The 12,314-nt window shown below is 36.4% G+C and overlaps 1 protein-coding gene across 1 annotated transcript in view; it reads right to left on the minus strand.

Moving 5' to 3' along the window:
* Positions 1-9,760, minus strand: part of grin3bb (glutamate receptor, ionotropic, N-methyl-D-aspartate 3Bb) — a 101,335-nt gene extending 91,575 nt beyond the window's left edge. The window contains exon 1 of the mRNA XM_079857665.1: positions 9,193-9,760. Coding sequence (XP_079713791.1) covers positions 9,193-9,651 — 459 coding nt within the window. The 5' untranslated portion in view covers positions 9,652-9,760. The remainder of the gene's footprint in view (positions 1-9,192) is intronic.
* Between the last annotated feature and the right edge of the window lie 2,554 nt (positions 9,761-12,314).

Genomic DNA, 12,314 nt, shown 5'->3' on the forward strand with positions numbered 1-12,314 from the left:
CAATCAGATTTGAGGGACAAGTTTACAGTTTATGACAAGTTTAGGCTTAGAACCAGGGTGAGGTGCCTTCAACATCAGTGTTATTCACCTATCATTTCCCTCTGATTGTAGGGAAAAGTTATGGGTAGGGTTAGGTTTAGGGGTAAGGATAGTGTAAGGATACAATTTTTGGACAGGAATGTTATTTCAGAATCAACAAAATATGTTGATCCAGGATCATGTCTTACTTGGCAAAATCACGGTGACCCAGACTTTATAGAGTGCTTGACTCTTGCATTGTCAATACAAGATCTTGACCAAAAATAGGTGCATCAATTTTTGGTCAAGATCTTGTCCAAGATCTATAAAGATCTATAAAGTCTACTCAGCTGATGATTTCATGTCATTTTACATGTTACTTGTTCTGACTTAACACAAGTAGAATTTTTACTTACAAGCATTTGGCTTTTCATTTAACTTTTTGGCTTGATGGAAATAAATGTTGTGATGTTATTTCCATCAAGAGGTGCATACATTTTTGCTCAAGATCTTGTATTGACAATGCAAGAGTCCAGCACTCTGTAAAGTCTCCTCCAGCACATCCAAAATACTTTCAATGAATTTAAGGACTGGACTCAGAGCCACTTCATGTGTGAAAATGATTCTTCATGCTCCCTCACAACCATTCTTTCACAATTTGAACCTGATGAATTTTGACATTGTCATCCTGGAATATGGCCATGATGTGTTTTCCTACATGGTTGTTTAGGAAATGAAAAGCTACACACTCCATCAGTTAAGGTTAGAAGAACCATTGCCAAACATATAACATGCTAGAAACATAACAATCACTGGAATAATGATCCAATCATAGACTCTAATTTGCCTATTTAAATCCAATCAGAAACTTTTTTTTTTTTTTTTTTTTTTTTTTTTTGGTCTTGGCAGTGTATAACACACATAAGAAGAAACTTAGTCTTGAGATATGTGAGGGGAAAATAAACACAAAGGAATTTTGAAAATACATATTTGCAAAATAGCATTCAACTATAATTAAGAATGAACTGAGACTACAGGATATTGCTAAAATATAAAAACAAATTATATTGAATCACTTATGTTTTTGTTTTGGTGTTGAAAGGGAAAACTTTTTGGTTTTGTTTACTTTTGTGTGAAATATAATGGTCAAAAATATAAGCTTAAAATTATAAATAAAAATAAACCAAATCCAAAAACCTAAAAACACCAGAGTTACACATGATGAACAGAATGAGAGCTGATGGTGGTTTTACATTTAATAACATATGAAATTATTTATAAAAAAAAAAATAAAAAGATTTTTAATCTACATGATTGGTTGATTTACAATCTGAGAAGAGGTTATTTTTGGGAGTGGGGTTAAAATAAACAGTGGAAAAAAAAAATTATTGGCCATTTGCGTAAATAATAATCTTCTGATCATCTCTGATTAATATCAAAGTGGAGTTGTTGCTATTTTAAAAACTAATGGCAGATAAAGGTTTGTTTTTCCCTCTGGAATTAAAGAACAACATTACACATTATCGTATCATAATGATAAGCAACATTACTTTTATCTAAAAAGCTCCACAGTACAGCGATCACAGGGTCAGTCCCTCTGGACCAGCGCGAAGTTAAGTGCTTTGTTCAAGGTCACAATAATGGAAAGATTGTGATCTCAGTAATTACAGTAGTTACTGTAGGTAGCTCATGGGATTCACCTCTGCCTGGGATTGATTTGTATTAACAGCCCTGATTTTTATCCACCAAGTTACCAGGCTATCCATGGAGGTTATTATTTGGAATGGGGAAGTTTAGTAAATACAGTGAAAAAGACAAACCAACATAGTTTGAAACACTTTGGCCTGGTTTCACACAGGGCTTGGATTAAGCAAGGAGTGGGCTTAGTTAAATTAGGACATTCAAGTAGCTTTTATAAACGTGCCTTAAAAATAACATTATGGTGTGAATCTTGAGACAAAACAGTGGTACTGATGTATTTAAAGATATGTCAGAGCAAGTTGCTTTCAGTTAAGACAGCTCAAACATGCATTTTAGTCTGGGACTAGCTTGAGCCTTGTCTGTGAAACCGAGCATTTGCATATTAAGTTCAATAGGATTTTTCACATCAAACAATTGTGAATTGTTTCAACAAGATGTGAGAACAGCAGGAGCCTGCCACTTTAAGCTCCTGGGACAGGATACCATTGTATCCACCACTAGTGTATATGTAATGTTCACCTTGCAATTTTGCTGTTAACATAAAACCTATTTTATAATAATAAATGACCACTAGATTGTAGAAATTGCTGATTTTCTTCATGTTAACCAACAATCAGCAAAAGACGAAGCACAATGCTTGCGCTTACTGCTGATTCTGTCAAGTAAAGTTTCTTTAACTGTTCAGCAACCAAAACTCCTTGAACAGCAGACTTTTTCTTATTAAATGACTTGGAATCCCTTGCAATTTCTGCTTCGATTTTGTGCTGTTTTAGAAGAGACCTGGATTCTATGAACTTTAAATTCATGGAGCAAGTAATAGTCTTAAGTTTTGCCCAAGGGTGACCTTTAAAATCTCACATTTCGTGTTAAGCAAACTATACATGGGACCTTTCATACACACATTAAGGATTGGGCTTCGGCTTAATAATCTTTGCTGATGTGCAGAGACAGTTTCTAATCGAACACAATTGAGTACTGCCATTTAGCAACTGCCAGTTTTACAATTCTCTTATAGGATTCTGAACAAATTTATGGTGCTGTGATAAACTGTGATAAAATAAAGCGACACTTTTATGAGCTCTGCAACAGTCAGTGCAAGCTCTTATGGAAGTCTTAATAGAATACTTCCACACCATGACAGTGCTACAGCTATAAAGGTATAGACTCTACATAATAAAGAGCTTTGGGTTTTGGTTCTGCGCACTGGGTTTCTCTTTCATTTTATAGCATCCCCTCTGGTCTTTTTTTTTTCTACTGCAAATTAGAGACAAGAAGGAACATTTGTTGTTTTAATCGAGTTCATGCAAGCAGAGCTTGGATGTTAGTCCAGATGGGACACAGAACAAATATATCTGTACAATAAATAATAATAAATAATAAAAATGTCCTTGGACTGTGGAAGCTTGTTAATCGTGTGTGTGTGTGTGTGTGTGTGTGTGTGTGTGTACTACCAGTCAAAAGTTTGAAATAATTAAGTTTGACCTCATACCTTGAGGTCATTGAAATAGACATCACATGTTTTTTTTTTTTCACAAAACCAATACAGTTTTATGTTTGTATAATGTGAGTGCTGCCTGGTCTCTGATTGGTCCCCAGTCACAATGACATAAGACATTTATTTGCTAATTTATGTTGGTAGAACCATCAATTTGCAACTGTTATAATCTCAATAGTATCAATCAACTGATAATATTCAAAGTTAATTTGAAGATCTTTCAGAGCTGTAGATCACAGGAATTTTTAAATTGCAATGGGCATCAGATCTTGAATGATATCAGCAGGAACCTCATAACACAGTTGTGTGCCAGGATGTAAAATTTGTGCAAGCATTTCAAAACAGATTCTAATGTTAATGTTTTATGAACTTGAATGTTTATATTAAATCATTGTATTAATATTATTAATGTGATTTTATGTCTTCAATGTTATGACCTTAAATTGCCATTCAGTTTTTCATTAGTTTTAATGAAAAACAGCAACAGTAAATGTAAAATTAGTAAATATACGGCAACACACACACACACACACACACACTGATGCCAAAAAAAAGCATCAAACACGTTTTTTGAGACTATACCATTTTTCTATATTCTTATTGCATTACCGTTTGTTACAGTATGTGTTCTTTTCAAAATCTTCAATATATATATGGGGATGATTAGCCCATTTAAGCCCACCGGCAACTAGTTGCCGCAGTATATAGTTGTCATTTTCCTTTTGTAAGTATTTTTCTAGATGTTATCCATGTTTTATGTCTCAATGACATGCAAGCAAACAACCAAATAAAGGATTTCAAGAAAAAAAAAGGTATTCACTTCCTTCCTGTCACATGAGGCTGTCAACATCCTACCCCAATTTCCAGGAAGCATGGCATCGGCAAACCCTCCCAAAGAAAGGTCATTTTCATGTTACTAATAATTATTTCTTGTTGACATATATATATATATATATATATATATATATATATATATATATACATAATCATGAAGGTCTCTAGAATCATCCAAACAAAACAAATCTTACAACAGATCTATATATTTTTTGTATACATAGTCAAAAGTCCAAGCAGCAACTATAGTTGCCGGTGGGCAAATGCCTTGTAAGTACATATATCATGGAAAAATGGGGTATACTGTGTTAATAGGTTAATAAATCAAGGTTATTTGGTCTTGTTTAGTGCATAAATTTAACTTAACCCTTTAAATGACATCTCTACTGTTCATAAATTGTCTGTATGCACTGTTATTTTTGTTATTTGCCTTTTTTTTTTGTTATATATATATATAAAAAAAATTCTTCATTCTATTTATTTGCATTTATTTATTTTCATTTAACTTTTTGATACACAATGCCTTGTTATGGCTGCATTTTCTGCACTATGTTCCACCACTTTAACCCTTGTGCGCTGTTCGTTTGTGGTTTGGGGTCTCAGAGACCCCAGGCAACAAAAAAAATTTTTATTTTTTTTAAACAAATGTAATTTTACTCAGTTTATTAATGTTTTTACTCCACATTTGGATATTTTTACTCCACAAAATGTATATGAATAAATGTAAATATATATATATATATATATTAATTATAGGTTTTTATCAAATAAAAGAATATATAAGGTAAAATTCACATTATAAAAGACCCACGTTTCTATCTTTCATTCATGGGGATAACATGGATAATTTGACATGGTTTAGTGTAAGAGTTTTGCCCATCTTTTGGAAAATGCAGTTTTAAAAGTAAAAAGAATATGACTTTAACCAGTAGATGGCTGCAGAGCTCTAAAAGTACTAAAAGTTTAAAACTAAAATACATCTTTGCACAAGTTTTTCCAGTTAGATTCATATCTACATATTATGATATGTACATCTACATATTATGATATGTACATCTACATATTATGATATGTACAGCTGCTTGTTGTTTTGCGGTCGCCATTTAAAAAATTCCGTCACTTCCGTCTCCTTGTAGACTTGTCTCTCATTATTACCTTCACATCTAACCAATCGTGTTCAAATACTTGTAGTATAAAAGATCGTACTTACACATGTCTGAGTTTGCAGATGCTGACGCCAACATTCACCTCCATCCTCCCCACCACCACCAGGATGGTCCCTACCCATACCTCCCAGGGAGTCGGCTGCGCCCCTGCCTTCATCTTCAGGCAGGAAATGCAGATTCCGTACCCTCGGATTGCGAGCTATAGACACCCCATATGCCAAAGAACTTCATAACACAATACTTGCTCGCTGGGCTGTTAATAAATTAATGCTTTGTTACATAATTTTACCTCCCGAGTCTTTCCAGTAGAACTACTGATGGAATCCTAGTCGTAATCATCCCGATTTAAAATCCTAAATATCAAACATGTTTAATATTGTCGGGGTGGCCCCGATGTGTCCGTGAGCATTTCATCTAAAATTGCCTCATATTACCAGATAATTTGGGCCGAACATCAGAACCGACCGATGCCCTGGACGTGATTTTTTTCTCTGAATGTTGGGAGGGGTAAATCGGGCAAAAATCGACCTGAAACTCCTGTAGTCTAAGCCTGGCTTAAGGCACCCACACACTACAAGATAACCGGGACGATTTTGGGCCCAATTCTCCCTTTCCGACAATCCTAGGTGAAGTCTCAATTATCTTGATGGTTCTCAGATTATCTTATCAGATTCTCCAGTGGTGTGAGGTGTGTTAAGAGTGAGTGAATGTGCTCGGAAATATGTCGGGCCGCACCGACCTCAAATCATACATATTTAACATGTTGGATATTTACAGTACGATCAGAAATCCTGAAGCGCTAGCATTCTGTAGATTGTCATGTGGAATGAAACGAAACCAAATCAGAAAGTGAGCTGATGGAAGCATAACACGACTTCATCAAGGTCAATAAGTGTCTTAAGAGATCATTTGACCTTTTCATGACAAGCCACTGTTAGTTCCGGTTGTAGAATGTCATGTGGTGCGACTTTTCAAATGTTATTGTTATTCATAATATTTGTTTTAAAAAAAGATAATATGAAAAAATATGTTATAAAACATTTTTGAAAATAATAATCAGCAAGGTGTAAGGGAAAACATGTTTTAACTTTTTTACTTGGTGGTTACACCACATTTTTAGAGGTATAAAAAGTCACTATTTATTACATTGAACAATGCTGTATTGCAATGCTGAATCTACCACTGATTAACTTCTTATTTTTCCGTCAATTTTTTTTTATATAGGCCTACTTCTAATTGAAACCCAGTAGGCTGAGATAACTGAGGCTTGTTTTTTGAGGGGTCTGTTGTATTATTACAAAGTAGGCATGCACTCAGTTAGAAAAGCCATTGTCATCCACCACTATAGTAACATTGTTTCTGTTTGGGGTCATTTAAAAAGGCCCTGGGGTCTCTAACACGAGAACACGAGAGTTAAAGCTTTAAAGTTGATGTACTAGAACCGCAACATCCTTCACAAATCAAACTGTGAGGAATAAAACAATGAGAGAGAGAGAAAAAAAAAAACTTGCACTGCATCACTGCCCAGTGCGCCTCGCTCTAACAATTGATGAACAAAACACAAGGCAAAAGCCAGCCTGCTGAAGAACACACGTTTCTCCTCAACCAGCAAGATTAGCAGATCAAGTGAAGCAGGATCCAAGCGGCTCGGAGCTCCAGAGCGTCCCATAAGCATTACAGCAGCAGCCAGTTCACAAGCCCTATTATCACTCTGCCTTTATTTTTGCCTGAGCGATGTCGCACACTAGAGCAGAGCGTCGTGAGCTTTTACACTGATTGACAGATCCCAGAAGGACATAGACATAGGAGGTTTACAGCCTCTGTCATTGTCTGATCTATCTGTGACGGTTGTCCGATGTCAGCATCATGACTCAAGCGTGTAATAATCATTCAACAGTGGACCGCACCGTGTTAATGCAGCAACATCATCTGGACTGGAGGTCCTGCTTTAATCTAAGACAGTGTCCTTGGTGAGATCAAAGTCTTTCTATTTAAAAGGAAAGACTTGATGTGCAGATTTTCACTGGACCACATATTTGTAGGGTTAAGAAGCCCCCATTAAAAGTTATTTTAATGGGTGGATATTAAACAAGAGAAATGTATGCGTTTCCCAAGCTGCCTGTAAGATTTACAGTATTTTTGCCCGCTTTTAATTTCTTAAAGTACCTTGTGATGTAAGCACTTTTCAGCCAGTGGCGCATGCCAAATACACCAGAACATGAAGCTTCCTTCTGCAGACAGGTGCAAAATATTCAATATACTCAAAGGAACTTCATAATATATCATTATGTATGCCAAGAATTCAGAATGATATGGCCTAGAATACATTAGGTGCATAATGAGATTTGCATGAAGCAGCTGCGCGGTATGAATTTGATTGTATTTCTCTCATTTGTTCATTGTCATGTTTGATTCAGCGAACATCCAGCGTTTACTCCAGCGTTTTAGCAGAACATCTCATTTGACACTGATGTCTCTGAAACCGTCTCAGCATATGACATACCTGACTGAGTGTAATGCAATGTGGCATATATTTCTGCTTGAGAGAACACACCTGTCAGAGAAATAGTTTCTCATATAGAGCAGGTGCATCATAACAGTCCGAACACAAAGCTAGCACACAAGCTGAAGAGATCTGTTGTGACCTGAGGGAAAGATCAGCTAGTCCACGTGAAGCTGCCATCTCAGAGCGAAGCCAAAATCTCCACACAAAACGAATCTCCGTTGACATCAAAGAGAGTGAGAAGAAGAAAAAAAAACTCTGAATCATATGAGCCATTTCGGGTAGCACATAAATTGAGGGCATGGTGGTTAATTAGTTGGTCTTATATAAACTGTTTTACAATCACCTTGGTTTGGAGATTATAATAAAAAATAATATTTGGAAATTTGTCTTGTGTGTTGTCATCTATCTAACTACTCTACGGATATCATCTAGATTTGTATATGAACTATTATTTTGTTAAGTAGATAGATGATCCAAGGTGAAATTTGCACTGTCAAGGACATTGTCAATCATCTGCATTGTGCCATCTCATGCTAAATTTAAACATTTTAGCACATGTTGAGATTAAGTTATGCCTTTAAAAACATAGCAGGGTTGACAGTAACAGGGAAATGAATTATACAGGTCATTTAGCCATTACTGGCCTTTTGTTCAAGGTCATGACACGAATGTGCTTATTAGGCCTACAATGACTTAAATTTACTGCACAAAATCATGGCAACATGCTTGATTATTTAAGATTGTCCCCTACTGGCAAACCTAAGAAAATATACAATAAAGTGATGAAAAAGAGGGAAAACTTATACATGTCCTTGAAGAATTGTACTTTTTTTACTATTTTTTTTATTTATGGAATTGTCCACTATTCTGTTAACAACTAGGCTGTAACAACTTTAGACAACTACTTTGAAAACGTTATAAATAAAACACTAACGTATTTTTTATTATTATTATTTTGTGAACATCTTCAATAAAGTTATAATGCCCATACGTGGCACTGTCCAATAGTAATCTTATTGGAAAGTGCTCGAGCTGCGAACTGTTGCTATGGTTACAGGTACCTCCTTTTTTTTGCACAATTAGCATTCTGACAACTTTTTTGATTACTGGAACGTAGTTTGAAATAAGTGTTGAAGTGCATATGTTAAATTAAAACAAGAAAAGAAAAGAAAAGAAAAGAAAACATACACACCCACAAGGTGTTTTGATTTGAATCTTTTTGGTAGGGGTCAAGCATTAATTAGGGGGCATTCAAGCCTTAATTATCCCTTGCCTCAAAACGCCACATAACTCACACAGATTCATGTGCTTTTGAAACCAGTAAACAGATGCATGAAAGTCGAGTTTGTATAAGGTTTGCGCATAAAACGCATCACAGATGCAAGTTGCAAGTAGCCCTACGCGTTAAAAAGTCAACAAATCATCACGATTTAAAAGAGGAGCAGCTTTGTTGCTTAAATGAAACGCGTTACCTGAGTTTTGAGGGGTTCTCCGTGCTCAATGATGCTTATAAAAGGAATTTCCAAAAAAGAGGACATAAATTCCATTTGTACTATTTCCTCCTGCGTCTGAGGGAAGGCGAGCACAGCCGAGACCCCCTGGACCACTATATCCTGACACACACACCTGAAGAGCGACTCGGGGTCTCCGCTCGGGGCTTCCCGAGCCACCACGTCCAGGCTCAAGTTGTACGGAAGAAAGTTGTTGCCGCTTTCGGCGAGACCGCTGAGGGCGCGGTGGAGAGCCGCCCGCACCCGGACCGACTGGCGGGGAGGCAGGAGGGCACCCAGGCGCACGGTGTGTCCTATCCGCGCTAGGATGTGGCAGGGCTGCGGGTGAGAATGAGCGGGCTGGACGAGCAGGGTATGGAGAAGGAATATTTGCGATCCCAAATAAAAGTATGCCAAGAATGTGTAGAAGATGAAATTCATCCTGCTTCACTCTCAAAGGTGGTGATGAGGCATTGTCAGAAGATAGCATTGCTCGCCTTGTTGTCTGGTCTTTTCTTTAACGTCCTTTTTTTGTTTTGTTTTTTAGTTTTTTGTGCAGGATGGTGTATGAGGAGTGATCTATGGAGTTACTGTGTGAATGTGATACACTGCTCAGGAGAGGTGGAGGTTTCTCGAAAGGCGGGGATGTCGTTGCGTTCACACCCAAAGAAGCGCTGGAGAGGGAGAACAGCGCGAGAGAGAACAACTCTGTTATTAACACCTCTTTTGGACCAAAGTAATCTTTTTACACTTCAATCCTCATGTTGTTTTAGAGAGGCAGATACATGACTTAACATACCATGAAACTGATTATTAACAAGAACTTATTTAACAAAAAGTGTTTGTTTTTTTATGAAAAACGATATGGTAGATAAAGCAAGTGCACACACTCTTAAACAATTCTATGCAATGCCTTAAAGGAATAGTTCAGACCATAATAAACATTTTATTCATCATTATACTGAAAGCTTTCCCCTCAAATGCAGTCTTTTCAAACTAATGGCTTCTCAAACAAGAACCACAGGTATGGTGTTAATTTAATGGCGTACATTTTGGTTTATTTGTCACAGAAAACTATCACATCGTAAAGAATTTAGAAAGGGGAAAATAGCCCACAACTTGTAATGTAACAGTGTTTTGTTCCTTTTTTTTATTTTTATTTTTTTTATTTTTTTTTTGAGCTTGGCAGATTGTGGTCATTCTCATATAGATCTGCTCAAATTTATCAAAAAATGCTTGGAAATGACCTGGAACAAAAAGAGGGTGAGTAGAAATAATGAATTATCAAAGCATTGGGTAAACTATGTCTCCTCCCACTTTTAAAATTGCCCTAATGCCCTAGTAGGTGTAAACGCCTCAATGCATTTTCACATACTAAGATACTCAAATATGATTCAGTCATGTCATTTTTCACAAATATTACAAAATTTAGTGTATTACAACATTTAAATATTACAACAAATCATCAAATCTGCAGTTATAGAAAAAAAAGGATGGAGGGAGAGAAGCGCTTAAATTAACATGAAAAATAGAAGAGAGAGATCACAGAAGGCAGGTGATGGTAAGTGGGTCACTGTTTTGGACCCATGTATCAGAGATTCGATACGGGCCAGTCATGCGGTAAAATGCAATCTGATGGAAGTGGACTGAAGCCTCGTCCAATCATACTCTCTTTTATACGCTATTTAGAACTAGAGTAGCATGGAATGTGAGACTAATGTTGAATTCCCCTTAATTATAATATTAAGCACTAAAAGCTGAATTGAACAACAACAAAAAAGTCACTGTTCATACATCTATGCTGGTTAATCCTTAGGTGTGGTGAATGAAATGTCAGAATATAATCTTTGGATTTAAAGTAACAAAAAAACAAAACAAAAAACAGTCAGCAAATATGCTCAATTGTTTTAAGCTGGACCCTTCATATTTCTGAGTTTGATGCGCTGAAGTAAACAATAGCATGGTAAATACAGCTGGTAGAGGAATATTTTTCTCCAACAATAAGAAATAAAATCCACTATTAATATTCTATAACTTTCCCACAGAAAGGAAAATTTATGAAATATGGATTACATCAGTCATAGGAAGGTGCAAATTTACTTTATTTGAAACTGTATGTAAAGACCGTAGTTGAAGGTATGTAATCACTATGCAATGCAGTTAATACTTGTCAGCACTATGGAATGCCACAATTAGCATATTGCATTTCTCACAGAACATTAAAATAAGACTGCTGATTCATTTATTCAGGAAACATAAAACATAAATAACACACCCTCATAACTGAAGAGATAAATTCATAATAACAGGCTTTTGATTTTTTTTTTTTTTTTTTAATCCTTATCCTTCTTTAATCAACAAGAAACCATAAAACATTAGGCCTACAAGCCAACAAATAAAAGGAAAATTACTGGGGCAGTCGTGGTCTAATGGTTAGAGAGTCAGACTGGTAACCTGCAGGTTCAATTCTCAATACCAGCAGGAAATGACTGATGTGCCCTTGAGCAAGACACCTAACCCCCAATCGCTCCCTGGGCGCCACCTTGGTTAAACAAAGCTTGATGGTTTTTTTTCTTCAATAAGGCCTCCCTGAAGTATAATTGGGTTGGTTTGCAACATCACCCAGCTTGCTCGGACACTCAGCCTCATTAGGAAGCTGTCATGCAGCTGAACCTTTTTCTTTAGCACAACTACCCCAGCCAATTTCCTCAAGACCGTATATTGATCAGCGTGCGAGATCAACTGATCTGAGCTGGGTGATACAACGCAGAGAGGTATCCTTGTCTCTAAAGGTGTTCTGATAATAGGTGAACATCCACTGTCCTTTCAACTGCAGAGGAAATGAGACGAGATTAACAGGAAGACTGTGATACAAAAGCCAACATAGGACAACACCAATTAAATGAAAGACTTTAAGATGAAAAAAAAAAAAAGAGCCAGGGCAAATATGCAGACTTTGTCATTGTTTAAATAATGTCTGAACCTAACAGATAACTCCCTGGCTGTAGTGTGAGCCCTTGTTCATTGTCAATTTCACAAACATTTGATACTAAGCAGAGAACACAAGCAGTCTCAAGAGGCTCAGGAGGGTGTGTTAATTCCTA

The sequence above is a fragment of the Squalius cephalus genome (assembly GCF_949319135.1).
Source record: "Squalius cephalus genome assembly, chromosome: 22".
Lineage (NCBI taxonomy): Eukaryota > Metazoa > Chordata > Actinopteri > Cypriniformes > Leuciscidae > Squalius > Squalius cephalus.